Source organism: Eriocheir sinensis, chromosome 47 (genome assembly GCF_024679095.1).
Source record: "Eriocheir sinensis breed Jianghai 21 chromosome 47, ASM2467909v1, whole genome shotgun sequence".
NCBI classification, from domain to species: Eukaryota; Metazoa; Arthropoda; class Malacostraca; order Decapoda; family Varunidae; genus Eriocheir; species Eriocheir sinensis.
In genome coordinates, this window is record NC_066555.1 from 777866 (window position 1) to 791250 (window position 13385).

Here is a 13385-nt window from a genome sequence, read left to right on the forward strand (position 1 = left end):
ATACCATCACCACTCCTGTATGTGACTTCATCTCTATATATTTTTAAACTCACCAACACTTTTCATTTCATATATATATTTCTTCACACATTTTAAAGATTTCACCCTTCATTTTTGTGTCTTCATTTATTTTTGTTTCGTTTATATTATGTTGATTTGATTTTTATGTGTTTTTAATTCTCCCGAGCGCTCACCGTTCCATGTATATATCGCACAATTGAATTTAGCTGTAGTAATGGTCTAGGTTGTTGGTGAGGTGTTTGTCTTGTTTATTTTCTTTCCTTACTTCTCATGTTCCTCTTCTTGGTTACTGGTGAGCTGGTTGTCTTTTTCTCTCCTCATGTTCCTTTTCCTGCAATTATCATCGTAATATTGTTTTCTTGGTTACTGGTGAGCTGGTAGTCTTGTTTTTCTCTCCTTGCCATGTTCCTTTTCCTGCAATTATCATCAAGTTACATTGTTTTCTTGGTTACTGGTGAGCTGGTAGTCTTGTTTTATCTCCTTCTCATGTTCCTTTTCCTGCAATTATCATCAAGTTACATTGTTTTCTTGGTTACTGGTGAGCTGGTAGTCTTGTTTTCTCTCCTTCTCATGTTCCTTTTCCTGCAATTATCATCAAGTTACATTGTTTTCTTGGTTACTGGTGAGCTGGTTGTCTTTTTCTCTCCTCATGTTCCTTTTCTTGCAATTATCATCAAGTTACATTGTTTTCTTGGTTACTGGTGAGCTGGTTGTCTTTTTCTCTCTTTCTCATGTTCCTTTTCCTGCAATTATCATCAAGTTACATTGTTTTCTTGGTTACTGGTGAGCTGGTTGTCTTTTTCTCTCCTCCTCATGTTCCTTTTCCTGCAATTATCATCAAGTTACATTGTTTTCTTGGTTACTGGTGAGCTGGTAGTCTTTCTTTTCTCTCCTTCTCATGTTCCTTTTCCTGCAATTATCATCGTTACATTGTTTTCTTGGTTACTGGTGAGCTGGTAGTCTTGTTTTCTCTCCTTCTCATGTTCCTTTTCCTGCATTTATCATCGTTACATTGTTTTCTTGGTTACTGGTGAGCTGGTAGTCTTTCTTTTCTCTCCTTCTCATGTTCCTTTTCCTGCAATTATCATCAAGTTACATTGTTTTCTTGGTTACTGGTGAGCTGGTAGTCTTGTTTTCTCTCCTTCTCATGTTCCTTTTCCTGCAATTATCATCGTTATATTGTTTTCTTGGTTACTGGTGAGCTGGTAGTCTTGTTTTATCTCCTTCTCATGTTCCTTTTTTTGCAATTATCATCAAGTCACATTGTTATTGAACCATTCAGAAGATGGGTTAGATGGCATGTAAAAAGGAAAGTGCAGTCATACCTCGGTTTATGAGCTTAATTTTTTCCGGAATTTTGCTCACAAACAAGAAAACTCGTAAAACAAAACTCTAAGTAAGTGTAGTGGTTAAAACACAAAGATCAAACACTAGAGCACAAACATAAGCAGACATTAGCGTGCAAGTGCTACCTCTGTGAGTGTATACCGCGGACTGAGACCCCATTCCCATTATTTTCTGCTCTGAGTGCTATCGTTTTGCGGCGGACAAAGGGAACCCACGGTCGTGTCTTCATCTTGTTCAAACAGGATGCTCGTACACCAAGTCACCACTCATAAACCAAGACATTTTTAGTGAATTATTTTTGCTTGTAATTCAAAACACTCGTAAAGTAAGGCACTCGTAAACTGAGGTATTACTGTATGCACACCAGAGAAGGACCTGTGATGAATAATAGTTATGAGCAAGCAAGAAGTATGTAATAGATTAATACATATAAGTACGTAAAGTATATATAAACAGTACATAAACTATACATATCAACTACACATAAATTAAGTAAATATCAAGATAATTTCATACACTCAAAGTAAGTATATATATAGATAATTTACCTAAAGCATATAGTTTCAAGATGTTTGGTTGAAGTTACCCATCCCATAAACTCACCACAAATATATCCAGAGAATGAAATTATAAGGTGCTGAATCAGTGAGTGGCTATGTTAGGGAAGTTTTTAGATAGATAACTGAAGAAGAATGGGGTTTCATCAATGTATTCCACAGTGCACGAGGGACCAAATGAACATGCAGACAGGGACTTGCCTTCTTGTAACTATTAGGGCTGTTTTTTCTGATGTTTTTTTCTCTCACAACTATTTTCCAAGACCACAAAGGAGATTAGTCGTGTTCTCGTGAGTGTTTTTCACATCCATGGTGCAGAAGTCTTGTCAAACTATCACTAGGCTCATAAAACCACCCATGGAAATACTACCAACACAACCTCTATGAAAGCCTTGTCCGACTATCACTAGGCTCATAAAACTATCCTTGGCAATACTACCAACACAACCTCTATGAAAGCCATGTCAAACTATCACTAGGCTCATAAAACTACCCATGGAAATACTACCAACACAACCTCTATGAAAGCCTTGTCAAACTATCACTAGGCTCATAAAACTACCCATGGAAATACTACCAACACAACCTCTATGAAAGCCTTGTCAAACTATCACTAGGCTCATAAAACCACCCATGGAAATACTACCAACACAACCTCTATGAAAGCTTTGTCAAACTATCACTAGGCCCATAAAACTACCCTTGGAAAGACTACCACAACCTTAACCAAAGCCTTATCAAATGTGTGCGTATAAGCCCTGAAATGTTCAAGAATATGGGCCTTAGCTGTAAGTCTAATACATATTTGTCTGTACTGCACATGTGAAATATTCAGGTTAAGGAACACACAACCAATAGCTCTGTTAATTCACCCAGCTCTGAGGTCAAAGTGTTTACGAGTTCCATTATTTTGTTTGTGTTGATAAATAGTGCCTAGTCTAATGCAGGGGTGTGGAGTCGGATTTTCAAAACTCCGACTCCGACTCCGACTCCGACTCCAGTAAATTTAAATGTTGCGACTCCGACTCCGACTCGACTCCAGTAATTTAAATGTTATGACTCTGACTCCAATTCGACTCCAGGAAATTTGAAGGTTATACTCCGACTCACCCTTTTTTTTATATATATATATATATATATATATATATATATATATATATATATATATATATATATATATATCTATATATATATATATATATATATATTTTTTTTACCATCCTTGGATATCACTTAGCAATTATCCTCCATGATAGAATTAAATATACATTAGCTCATGCAAAACACCATAAAATATGGCAAAAGGGATACCTGTACTATCTGTTGTCAGGGTGGTTGTTGCATGTACGCCTCCTTCCTTAAGGTATATCCTCAAGAAAATACAAAATAAAAAGCATGAAAAAATATTAAAAAATACCAATATTCCCGCAGACTGTTTGATTGGACATATCTTCCAAAACGTCAATTTCTCCCAATTTGTAAGAATCTCCATGAAGTGAAATCTTTACTAAAAAAATTAGCACGTAAAGGAGTCGGAGTCGCTCATATTTTTACCGACTACGAAACCGACTCTGACTCCAATTCCGACTCCGACTCCGACTCCGACTCCGGCCAAAAGTAGCCGACTCCTCGACTCCTCGACTCCGACTCCGACTCCGACTCCACACCCCTGGTCTAATGTGTTCCCATTGAAATGCATGTGTTGTGAGGGTCATGTTGTATCGTGTGTGTGTGTACTTCACCGAGTCATAGGATCACTTCACAGTTCGCCGTGATGGCTTAGTAAGCCTTCAAACCAATACGAAAGACTGAAAACTCCTTGTGTAGTGTTTTGTGTTCATACTTAAGAAATTTGATGAAACTATACGTGAAAACTCTTGTGTATGTATCTGGTGTGGTACTGAAAACCTAACCATTGTGGAGTGTGGGAGATTGAATAGCTTGGTTTGGGTGATTACAAAGCCGCTGTGTTTGACTGTGGAATTGGTTCAGTCAGTCATGCAGGCCTGTTGTGAGATGCATGTAAAGTTAGAGGGAACTTGTCCTGTGATTCTAATTATTGCACTTTATAGTCACAGCACACACGCTGTCTTATTATGTGGAGATGATGTGTAATACCTGGATATCCTTAACAGGGCAGGATGTGTTTGTAATGATATGGTAGGAATGCACTATACTATTAAAAACATACACCCTATTCCCTTATTTACCACACCATTATAATATTTCCTGCATTATAGAATATACTGTAATGATTTGGCATTACACTTGAGTTCCCAAAGACGTTGACTGTAATCTTAATATTCATTGCACCTTGCCTGAAAAGATACAGGTGCTTAGGTTGTTTTATTTGATGTCAAGGTGCAAGGGGACGCCCATAGAGTTCATGACTTGATGAAGGCTGTAGATCCTGCCATGAAGTTCTAATAGGATGGAACGGGGCCAGCCTGGAGGAACACCCGGGCTTGGCAACACTCCTTTGGTGGTTGCCGTTATTGATTGATTGAAGATTCATTAATGAATTAAAGATGTACGTACTGTGTTTTTGTTTGTATTTGTGACAGCTGGTTTGTCACTTGTTTTTATTATTGTAAACTCCAGTGGTAGGAAAGGCCAGGGCAGCCATGAAGCTGTACATGTTTATCTCAAGGGTTGTATGGCGCAGACACCCCAGTTTATTATTATTATTATTATTACTTTATGAATTGGGTTTATGGCGGTGGCTTGCAATGCTCTTCTCATCTCACCCCAGGCAGTGGTGTGGCGGGGAGCCTCCAGGTGAGGGGACCAAAGTTATCTGTGGGACCGGTGCCCACACAGAATTAGCCAATTTGACAAGTGTCAGTAACTTGTCACAGTTTCTATTCATCACAGCATTTACGTTCTTTAAATTTTCTTAGGGTGTCTGCACCACTGGTCAGGTAATGGAAGGAACACTTAAGAGTTCGTTCCGTGAATCACACTGTTGTTGTCTATATATTTGTGTTTTGTTTTAAGAGTTTATGTGATGTATTTTGTAATATTCAGAAATATATCAAGTATATAACTTCAAACTCGTTCCATTATACCTTGGAACAAACCAACAGTGGTGGTTGATTGCAGGGACTTCAGCCCCTGTCTAATGGAATATCGTGATTATCGTCATGAAAATATTATACCGCGGTGTAGGCGTCTCTCTCTCTCTCTCTCTCTCTCTCTCTCTCTCTCTCTCTCTCTCGGGTATATTCCCTCGATGCCTTTCCATGCATCTCAGTAACAATGATAATACTAATGATTATGACAGCTCTCCCCTGCCAGACGTACGAGGCGTGGCAATGACTAGCAGACACACCGGGGATTCTGAAAAATAAAGCACTGATATAGTATTTACGTAACCAACTCCGGCATCAAGTACGTGACACGGTTATTAGAAGAGATGTAATATACTCCTTCACGCCGGCGGCCGGGCACGAGGCGGCAGGTTGTCAAGACGACGGGCGAGCGTGGCGGCGAGGAGCGTGTGTGACTGTGCGCCGCCGACTCGCCGTTCACGTTTTGCGGCAGCCAGTGAGTGAGTGAGTCAGTGCGTGAGTGAGTCCCGGCGCGGGTGAACGTGTGCGAACAGTGACTCAGTGCCTGACAGCGTGCGGCCGGCGTGTGCAGCGGACGGCAGGCGTGTGGAGGGCAGGGAGCCATGGTGACCTGGGTGAGTGTGGCGCCACGATGTGTGTTAATGCTCACTGCCCTCTACCATACCATGACCTGCTCACTATAGCCTTTCATACCATAGCCTCAGTTGCTGCCTCACACTATAGCCTTTCTTACCATAGCCTTGTCATACTATAGCCTTAATTGTCATACTGTAGTCTACCCTTAGCATAGCCTTCACGTACTATAGCCTCCCATACCAAGCCTTGTCATACTCTAGTCTACCCATAGCATACCCTTCACGTAGTATAGCCTTCCATACCATAGCCTTGTCATACTGTAGTCTACCCATAGCATAGCCTTCACGTAGTATAGCCTTCCATACCACAGCCTTGTCATACTGTAGCCTGCCAGAGCCATACCATAGCCTTCTCACACTATAGTCTACCATATCTATATCATACTATATCCTACCATATCATAGCCATATCAGCCTGCCATATCCGTACCATCCCATAACCTTTTCAATATAGCCCTCTCATTCGTTGGGCTGCCATAGCCTTTCAAAACTCACCATACTAATATGATTGTTGAAATAAACCATGCTGTGATTCACCATACACCACACAACGTAGACTCCTCAACGCACAATACACTATACACGGTTTCATGAATATTAAGTTCTCCTCCCGAAATTGACCTCTCTTTCCGCTACCTCTTTTGATTCTTTTTTTTTTAGGAGCAGCGAGTAGCGGGATTTTTTTTTATTATTGTTTCCTTTTTTGTGCCCTTGAGCTGTCTCCTTTGTTGTAAAAAAAAAAAGGACATTCATCAACGCACTGTAGCCTACTTATTAACTATACATTTTACACTATACGCGTCACCACATAAAGTATACTACCCAATGCACTGTACTGGTTCACTATACATTTTCGCTTTACTATCCTATGCTCTACAATGCACACTCTTGATTTCTATTGCTAAGACGCGCTTCACACACATAGCCATATATGCTTGATTATACTAATTGCTATTGCTGAGATAAACGATAAGATTATATACTGCTCTGCCAGGGCTATAGAGTGACTTTCAGTATATATATTAATGTATTATTACCATTGTTTTTTTATGCTTTTCCTCTTTTCTTTCTTTTTTTTCTTCTTTTCTTCTTCTTCTTTTTCTTCTTCTTCTTCTTTACTTTATTATTAGCATTAGTATTAGTAGTAGTAATAGTAGTAGTTGTAATAGAAGCAGCAATTATATGCAGATTATAAAATTTTAATATGATAGTTACGTTATATATTACGAAGGGTGTATAAGAAAAAAAAAACTTGTAAAGCAAATATTAAGAATTACTACATACAAGAGAGAGAGAGAGAGAGAGAGAGAGAGAGAGAGAGAGAGAGAGATAAATACCTACCACCCTTTTCATAGCCTAGCGTTCCAGTGTCACGTCTCACACTCATGCACTCCGAGGTTCTGTTAGGTAACGCAAACCACACGCGAGTCAACCCAGCCCTAAGGAGTGTGTGTCTATGGGTGTTGGCGTGACTTAAAACCATGTCACACCTAAAACGTTACTCGGCAGGCTAATAATTGAACGCCAGACTATGATGAGTAGCAGTGCAGAAGCTGGAGTATAATTTATAGTCATGTTCTTAAAATTTCGGCGTCCAAGCACACATTTGACAAGACTTTCGTAGGGGTATGTGGCGTTTCCAAGAGTAGTTTCCTTCCTTTCATCCCTTCCATCCTTCCTTTCTTTCTTTCTTTCTTTCTTTCTTTCTTCCATCCATTCCTTCCCTTTTTCTTTCCTTTCTTCCTTCCTCGCATCCTTCCTTCCGTCCGTCTATCCATCCATCCTTCCTTCGTTCCTTCCTTCCTTCCTTCCTTCCCTCCCTCCCTCCTTCCTTCCTTCCTTCCTTCCATACTTTCCTTCCTTTTTTCTTTCTTCCTCACATCCTTCCCTCCTTCTTCCTCGCATCCTTCCTTCCTTCCTTCCCTCCCTCAGTCCCTCCCTCCTGCCTTCCTTCCTTCCTTCCTCCCACCATTGTCAGCATTAAAAAGGAGCTTCAGTAAGACAGACAGACAGGCAGACAGACAGATAGATAGACAGACAAACAAACAGACAAAAGCAGACAGACAGACAGACAGATAGACAGACAAACAGACAACAAGGCAGACAGGCGAGGGTAAGATGCGTTCAGAGAAGCAATTAAATACAGGTAACACACACACACACACACACACACACACACACACACACACGACGATGATAATGACGGAGGTTTTGAGGTTTGTGTGTGTGTGTGTGTGTGTGTGTATCGCCACCACGAGAGCATCACGGTCACGGTGGGGTTTAATTGGTTGTTTGGTTGTCTTGGTAACGTCGTCATGGTGTGTGTGTGTGTGTGTGTGTGTGTGTTTATGGTGGTGGTTTTGCTGTAGCGTGTGTATTCTGCTCTCTCTCTCTCTCTCTCTCTCTCTCTCTCTCTCTCTCTCTCTCTCTCTCTCTCTCTCATGATTGTGTTTTCGTATATTCTGTTGTTCTTATCCTCCTTTTTTTCTCTCAATTCTTGCTCATCACTATCTTTTTCCTCCTCCTCCTCCTTCTCCTCCTCCTCCGTCTCCTCCTTCCATACAGTATGAGAGATAACGCATCTAACATTATAAATATGCTTTTTGTTGTTCTTTCTTCACTACAAGGAAATTAACCAACACAGGAAGACAGGAAGGATGAATACAAACACTTTTTATTAGACTTTTCATTTTCAACGTTTCAAGGCAACCAAAAATCTTATCATATATTCTTTAATGTCAGGATAGATGGCAGAAACCTAACAGCATATGAAGAAATAGTAAAGGTAAAGGCGAATGCTTGTTATTGTAAGACTTTTAATTTTCAACTTATATAAACAGACAAACATGAACTCTTATAAGATTTCTTGCTCTCAGGATACAGTGAAGAAACAGTTTATCGAGTTTATCTTGAATACGAAGAAATATATAAAAAAAGATGAATTCGAATGCTTTCATAATTATAAGCCTTTTCATTTTCTACTTAAGGCAAGCAAACGTTACCTCTGCATATACTTTGATGTGAGAATTCCGAAAAGAAACCGAACAATATACGAAGAAATAGCAAAGACAAATTGGAACGCTTTTATACGAGACAATTTTCCTTGTATTAAGAGAAACAAACGTTACCTCAATCTTCCTTGATGTTTGTTGACAAAATGCGGAGTAAAAAGAATGCGAAGAAATATAAAAGATAGATTCGAATGCTTGAAGACAATTTTCATTCTATTTAGACAAGCCAACGTTACCTCTAAATATGCTTTGATGTTACGATACATAAAAGAATACGAGGAATACGAAGCAATAGAAAAGATGAATTCAAAAGGATAGATTAAAAAACAAACAAACATAGAGTCGAAAGGATACAGTGAAAAAAAAGACGAACAAATGTACCAAGAAACATAAAAGACAAAATGGAAAGGATACAGTAAAAAAAAAGAGCAGTGTAAGAAAAAGTATAAAAGATAGAATCGAAAGGATATAGTAAAAAAAAAGACGAACGACTATACCAAGAAATACAAGACAGAATCGACAGAATATTGTAAAAAACAACAACAACGAAGATGCATGAAAGATAGAATCGAAAGGATGAACTAAAAAGAAAAAGAAGAATAAAAGAACTAACATTAAAGACACATTCGAAAAGACACATTAAAAAAAATATATAAGAAGAAACATAGAAGATGAGCCAAAAGGATACAGTAATAATTAAATAAATAAACAAATAAAAATAAAACTCACAAGTACTGCTCAGAAAAAATAACAGATAAACTCACACTCTTTCACACGAGACTTATAATTTTCAACTTACTAACACAAGCAAACGTTACCGCATAATCTTCTCTTTGATGTCTCTGCAACGCAAAGCAACAGGACTGAACCACACATTCGCGGAATCAGAAACAACGATTAACGCAGACAAGCGCATGCAGTTCCACGTAAGGCTTTTATTTCCAGCGTGTTATTGAGGCAGACAGGATAATAACAACCCCGTAAATACCTTGATCTCAGTGCTGCGTGAATAAACAGAACAGAAGGGAAATGAGATAAAGAAATGAATATGCAGGAACTCACAAACGTAACCTCATGTTATACAAACGTTGCTTGCAGTGCGGCGTAGGAATAGATAAATAGGCAAATAAAATATAATGCAATACTGAACGAGAGATAATCACAAACAGGATTTATTATAGACAAGGAGTTAAACCATACAAAAATAAAAAAAACTAATAACTCCTTCGTTGTAATAAATAAATAGAACAAGAAAACATAAGAAACGTTTGGAATTCAGTCACGGAACAAGACTTACAGGACGAGGTTTGAGGACATAAAGGTAATTCACAAACAAACCTAAGAAATAACATCGTAATATATATTCCTTGATCTAAGTGCAGCGTAAATAGACATAGGTAACCAGAACAGATCAAATAAAATAAAACAGGAAGAAACAAAAGACAATCACGAACCACGACTCCATTCAAATGTTCAACCTGTACCGATCTTCCTCCTCCTCTTCTTCTTTTTCCTCCTCCTCCTCCTCCTCCTCTTCTTCTTCCCATTCCTTCTCAGTTCGGCGTAAATAACCACTGCTTAACACATACGAAGAAGAGAAAGACCGATGGAATCACTGTATTTACATTATATCACGAATTCAACCAACACAAACCTTCCACCGCCACCGCCACAAAAATTTCATAATAACGACGAATTATTTTAATGATAAGGCAACACCACACCACCACCACCACCACCACTGCATAACCACCTTCACATTCACCATCACCACCATTACCACTCCTTTCTGTAGACTTTTTATTATGTTATTACAAGGAAAGACAAGACAAACATCACTGAAGCTTTCCATTCACACATTACACTATTTATCCATCTGCTTATCCACCTAGTATATACCTGTATCTAAATCTGTTTACCTATCTATTTGTCTATCTATCTATTTGTCTATCTATCTGCCTTTCTCTTCTATCAATCTATATTTATCTGTCTATTCAATTTATTTGTATTATAAGGCAGACCAACAATGGCTGATAAAGAACATGAGTCACTATATTATAAAAAAAAAGGGTTGAATTACTAGGCTATATCGTATTGGTTTATAGAACGGGGAGAAGCTAGGCTATATATTTCATTCTTTTCGTTTCTTCTGTTTCTTTCTATATGTTTTTTCTTTGTACAGTTCATGTGTGTGTTTCTTTTTCTCTTCCTCTTTTTGTCTGGTTATCAGTATATTTCTTTCTCGTCTTCTTTGTATAAGTATAATAATATTTTTTGCTTCTTTTCTTTTTCTTTTTTCTTTCTTTCTCTGTCTTTTCTATCTCTTATGAGTATATTGTATTGGGTTTCTTTTAATTTATTCCTGTGACCTTCTGTGTGTGTGTGTGTGTGTGTGTGTGTGTGTGTACCACTTACATCACTTGACCAACAAACGTGTGTGTGTGTGTGTGTGTGTGTGTGTGTGTGTGTGTGTCAACAATATTTACATCACCACGCCCTTCATCACCACCACCATCACCACCACCACCTACTTAACCTCCACCTTCATAACTACCACGGCCTTCATCATCACCATAGTAGCAGTAGTAGTAGTAGTAGTAGTAGTAGTAAAAAAACCAACAGTATATATATTTTTTCCAGAGTCTATATACGTTGTGAAGTTCAATTAGAGAGTTAAGACTTCTAATCTCTCCCTTTATATATATTGTTTTTTGCGCTATTTTCTTCCTCCCTTTCTTTTCTTTACTTTCTCCCACACACACAACTGCGAACAACAACAACAATAACAACAACGACAACAACAACAACAAACAAACGGTGATAATTAGGAGGCTGTACAAGTTTCCAACGTGAATCAGTTCTGAGTCTGATGTGATGGGAGAGATGGAGGAGGGAAGGGGGAGGGAATGAGAAGCGGGGGGTAAGGATGAGGGAGGGAGGGAAGCTGGGAAAGGTAGTGGTAGGCATGGGAGGGAAGGGATGGAAGGGGTGTTATGGAGGAGGAGGAGGCGGAGGAGGAGGAGGAGGAGAGGAAAAGGGAGAGAAGAGTAGAAGGCGGGTGGAGGTTGGATGTTGTGGGTTAGATTAAGTGAGGGTCTTCTTCTTCTTCTTCTTCTTCTTCTACTACTTCTTCTTCTTCTTCATCACCATCATCATCATCATCATCATCATCATTTTTGTATATGAAGTTAAACGTTCAATGACTTTCCTCCAAGTGTCCTCCTCCTCCTCCTCCTCCTCCAAGCATACTGTTGAGAGAGAGGGGGATGAGGGAAGATGGAGGTAGGGAGGGGGGGGCAAAATGGGGGGATCAGTGGTGTGAGAAGAGGAGGAGGGGGAGGTAGAGGGGGGGAGGGGGGGAGGCAGGTGTGATGGGCGGATGTCAGATGTGTGTGTGTGTGTGTGTGTGTGTGTGTGCGCGCTTCAGTGGGTAGCAGTGAGAGCGTTACTTTCTCTCTCTCTCTCTCTCTCTCTCTCTCTCTCTCTCTCTCTCTCTCTCCGGTGTGTATTTTTTGTGTAATTTTCTTCAATTCTCTTTTCTTATATAAAAATTTCTCCTCCTCCTCTTCCTCCTCCTCCTCTTCTTCTTTTTCCTCTTCCCCCTCCTCCTCTTCTTCTTTTTCCTCCTCCTCCTCCTCCTCCTCATCCTCATCATTGTCCCCCTAATAAATTCAACGATTTAGTAAGATGAAACGTGAAATTGGAGGAGGAGGGGGAGGAGGAAGAGGAGGAGGAGGAGAAAGGAGAAGAAATAAAAAAAAAACTAAAGGAAGAGATAGATGAGAAAAAAATAGAAAAATAGACAAGGAAATGGAGGAGGAGGAATAATAGGAGGAGGAGGAGGAGGAGGAGGAGGAGGAGGAGGAAGAGGAAGTAAGAAGGAAGAACTAAAAAATGAAAAAATAAAAACAGGAATAGGAAATAAAAGAATAACAAGAGAAACGAAAGGAAAAGTGTGGCAGGTGGAGGAAGAGGAAGAGGAGGAGGAGGAGGAGGAAGGAAGGAAGGAAGAAAGGAAGGAAGGAAACATTATCGGGTACAACGGCGTCACGGAAACACGCCTCATGGGACGACACACACACACACACACACACACACACACACACACACACACACACACACACACACATGTAGACTCTCTCTCTCTCTCTCTCTCTCTCTCTCTCTCTCTCTCCATTTTCAAGCATATGTCAAAAAAGTTTAAATTTAACATGGATTAACACACACACACACACACACACACACACACACACACACACACACACACACACACACACACACACACACACACACACACACACACACACACACTCTCACAGACTCTCTCTCTCTCTCTCTCTCCATTTTCAAGCATGTCTGTCAAAAAGATTAAATTTAACATAGATTAACCAACTAACTAAATTACTGACTGACTGACTAATTAACTAACTGATTCACTGACCTACCGACTGACTATCTTACTAACTGATTGACTGAATGAAAGACTAGCTAATTCAATGACTGACTAACTAACTAACTAAATAAAGCTAACTTCGCTGAGCAACTAACTAACTTACTAACTAACTAAGTCTTATTCATATTTATTTAACTGATAATCTCATTCTTTGCTAACGTCTTCTATCGATATCATCTACAGAATCATCAATATTTCTTACATTATCTTTTTCTCATCTCTAATTAGTCTATCTTATCCGTGAAGCAAGCCTGTAAATAAACACCTAAATGAAGACTAACTCAAGCTTT

General features: G+C 39.3%; 1 protein-coding gene across 1 annotated transcript in view; it reads left to right on the forward strand.

The window, feature by feature from the left end:
• Window positions 1–5359: 5359 nt before the first annotated feature.
• The window catches only part of LOC126981228 (metabotropic glutamate receptor 5-like), a 55265-nt gene continuing 47239 nt past the window's right edge, over window positions 5360–13385 (forward strand). Inside the window, exon 1 of the mRNA XM_050832085.1 lies at window positions 5360–5610. Within this exon, the coding sequence (XP_050688042.1) occupies window positions 5599–5610 (12 nt within the window). The 5' untranslated portion in view covers window positions 5360–5598. The remainder of the gene's footprint in view (window positions 5611–13385) is intronic.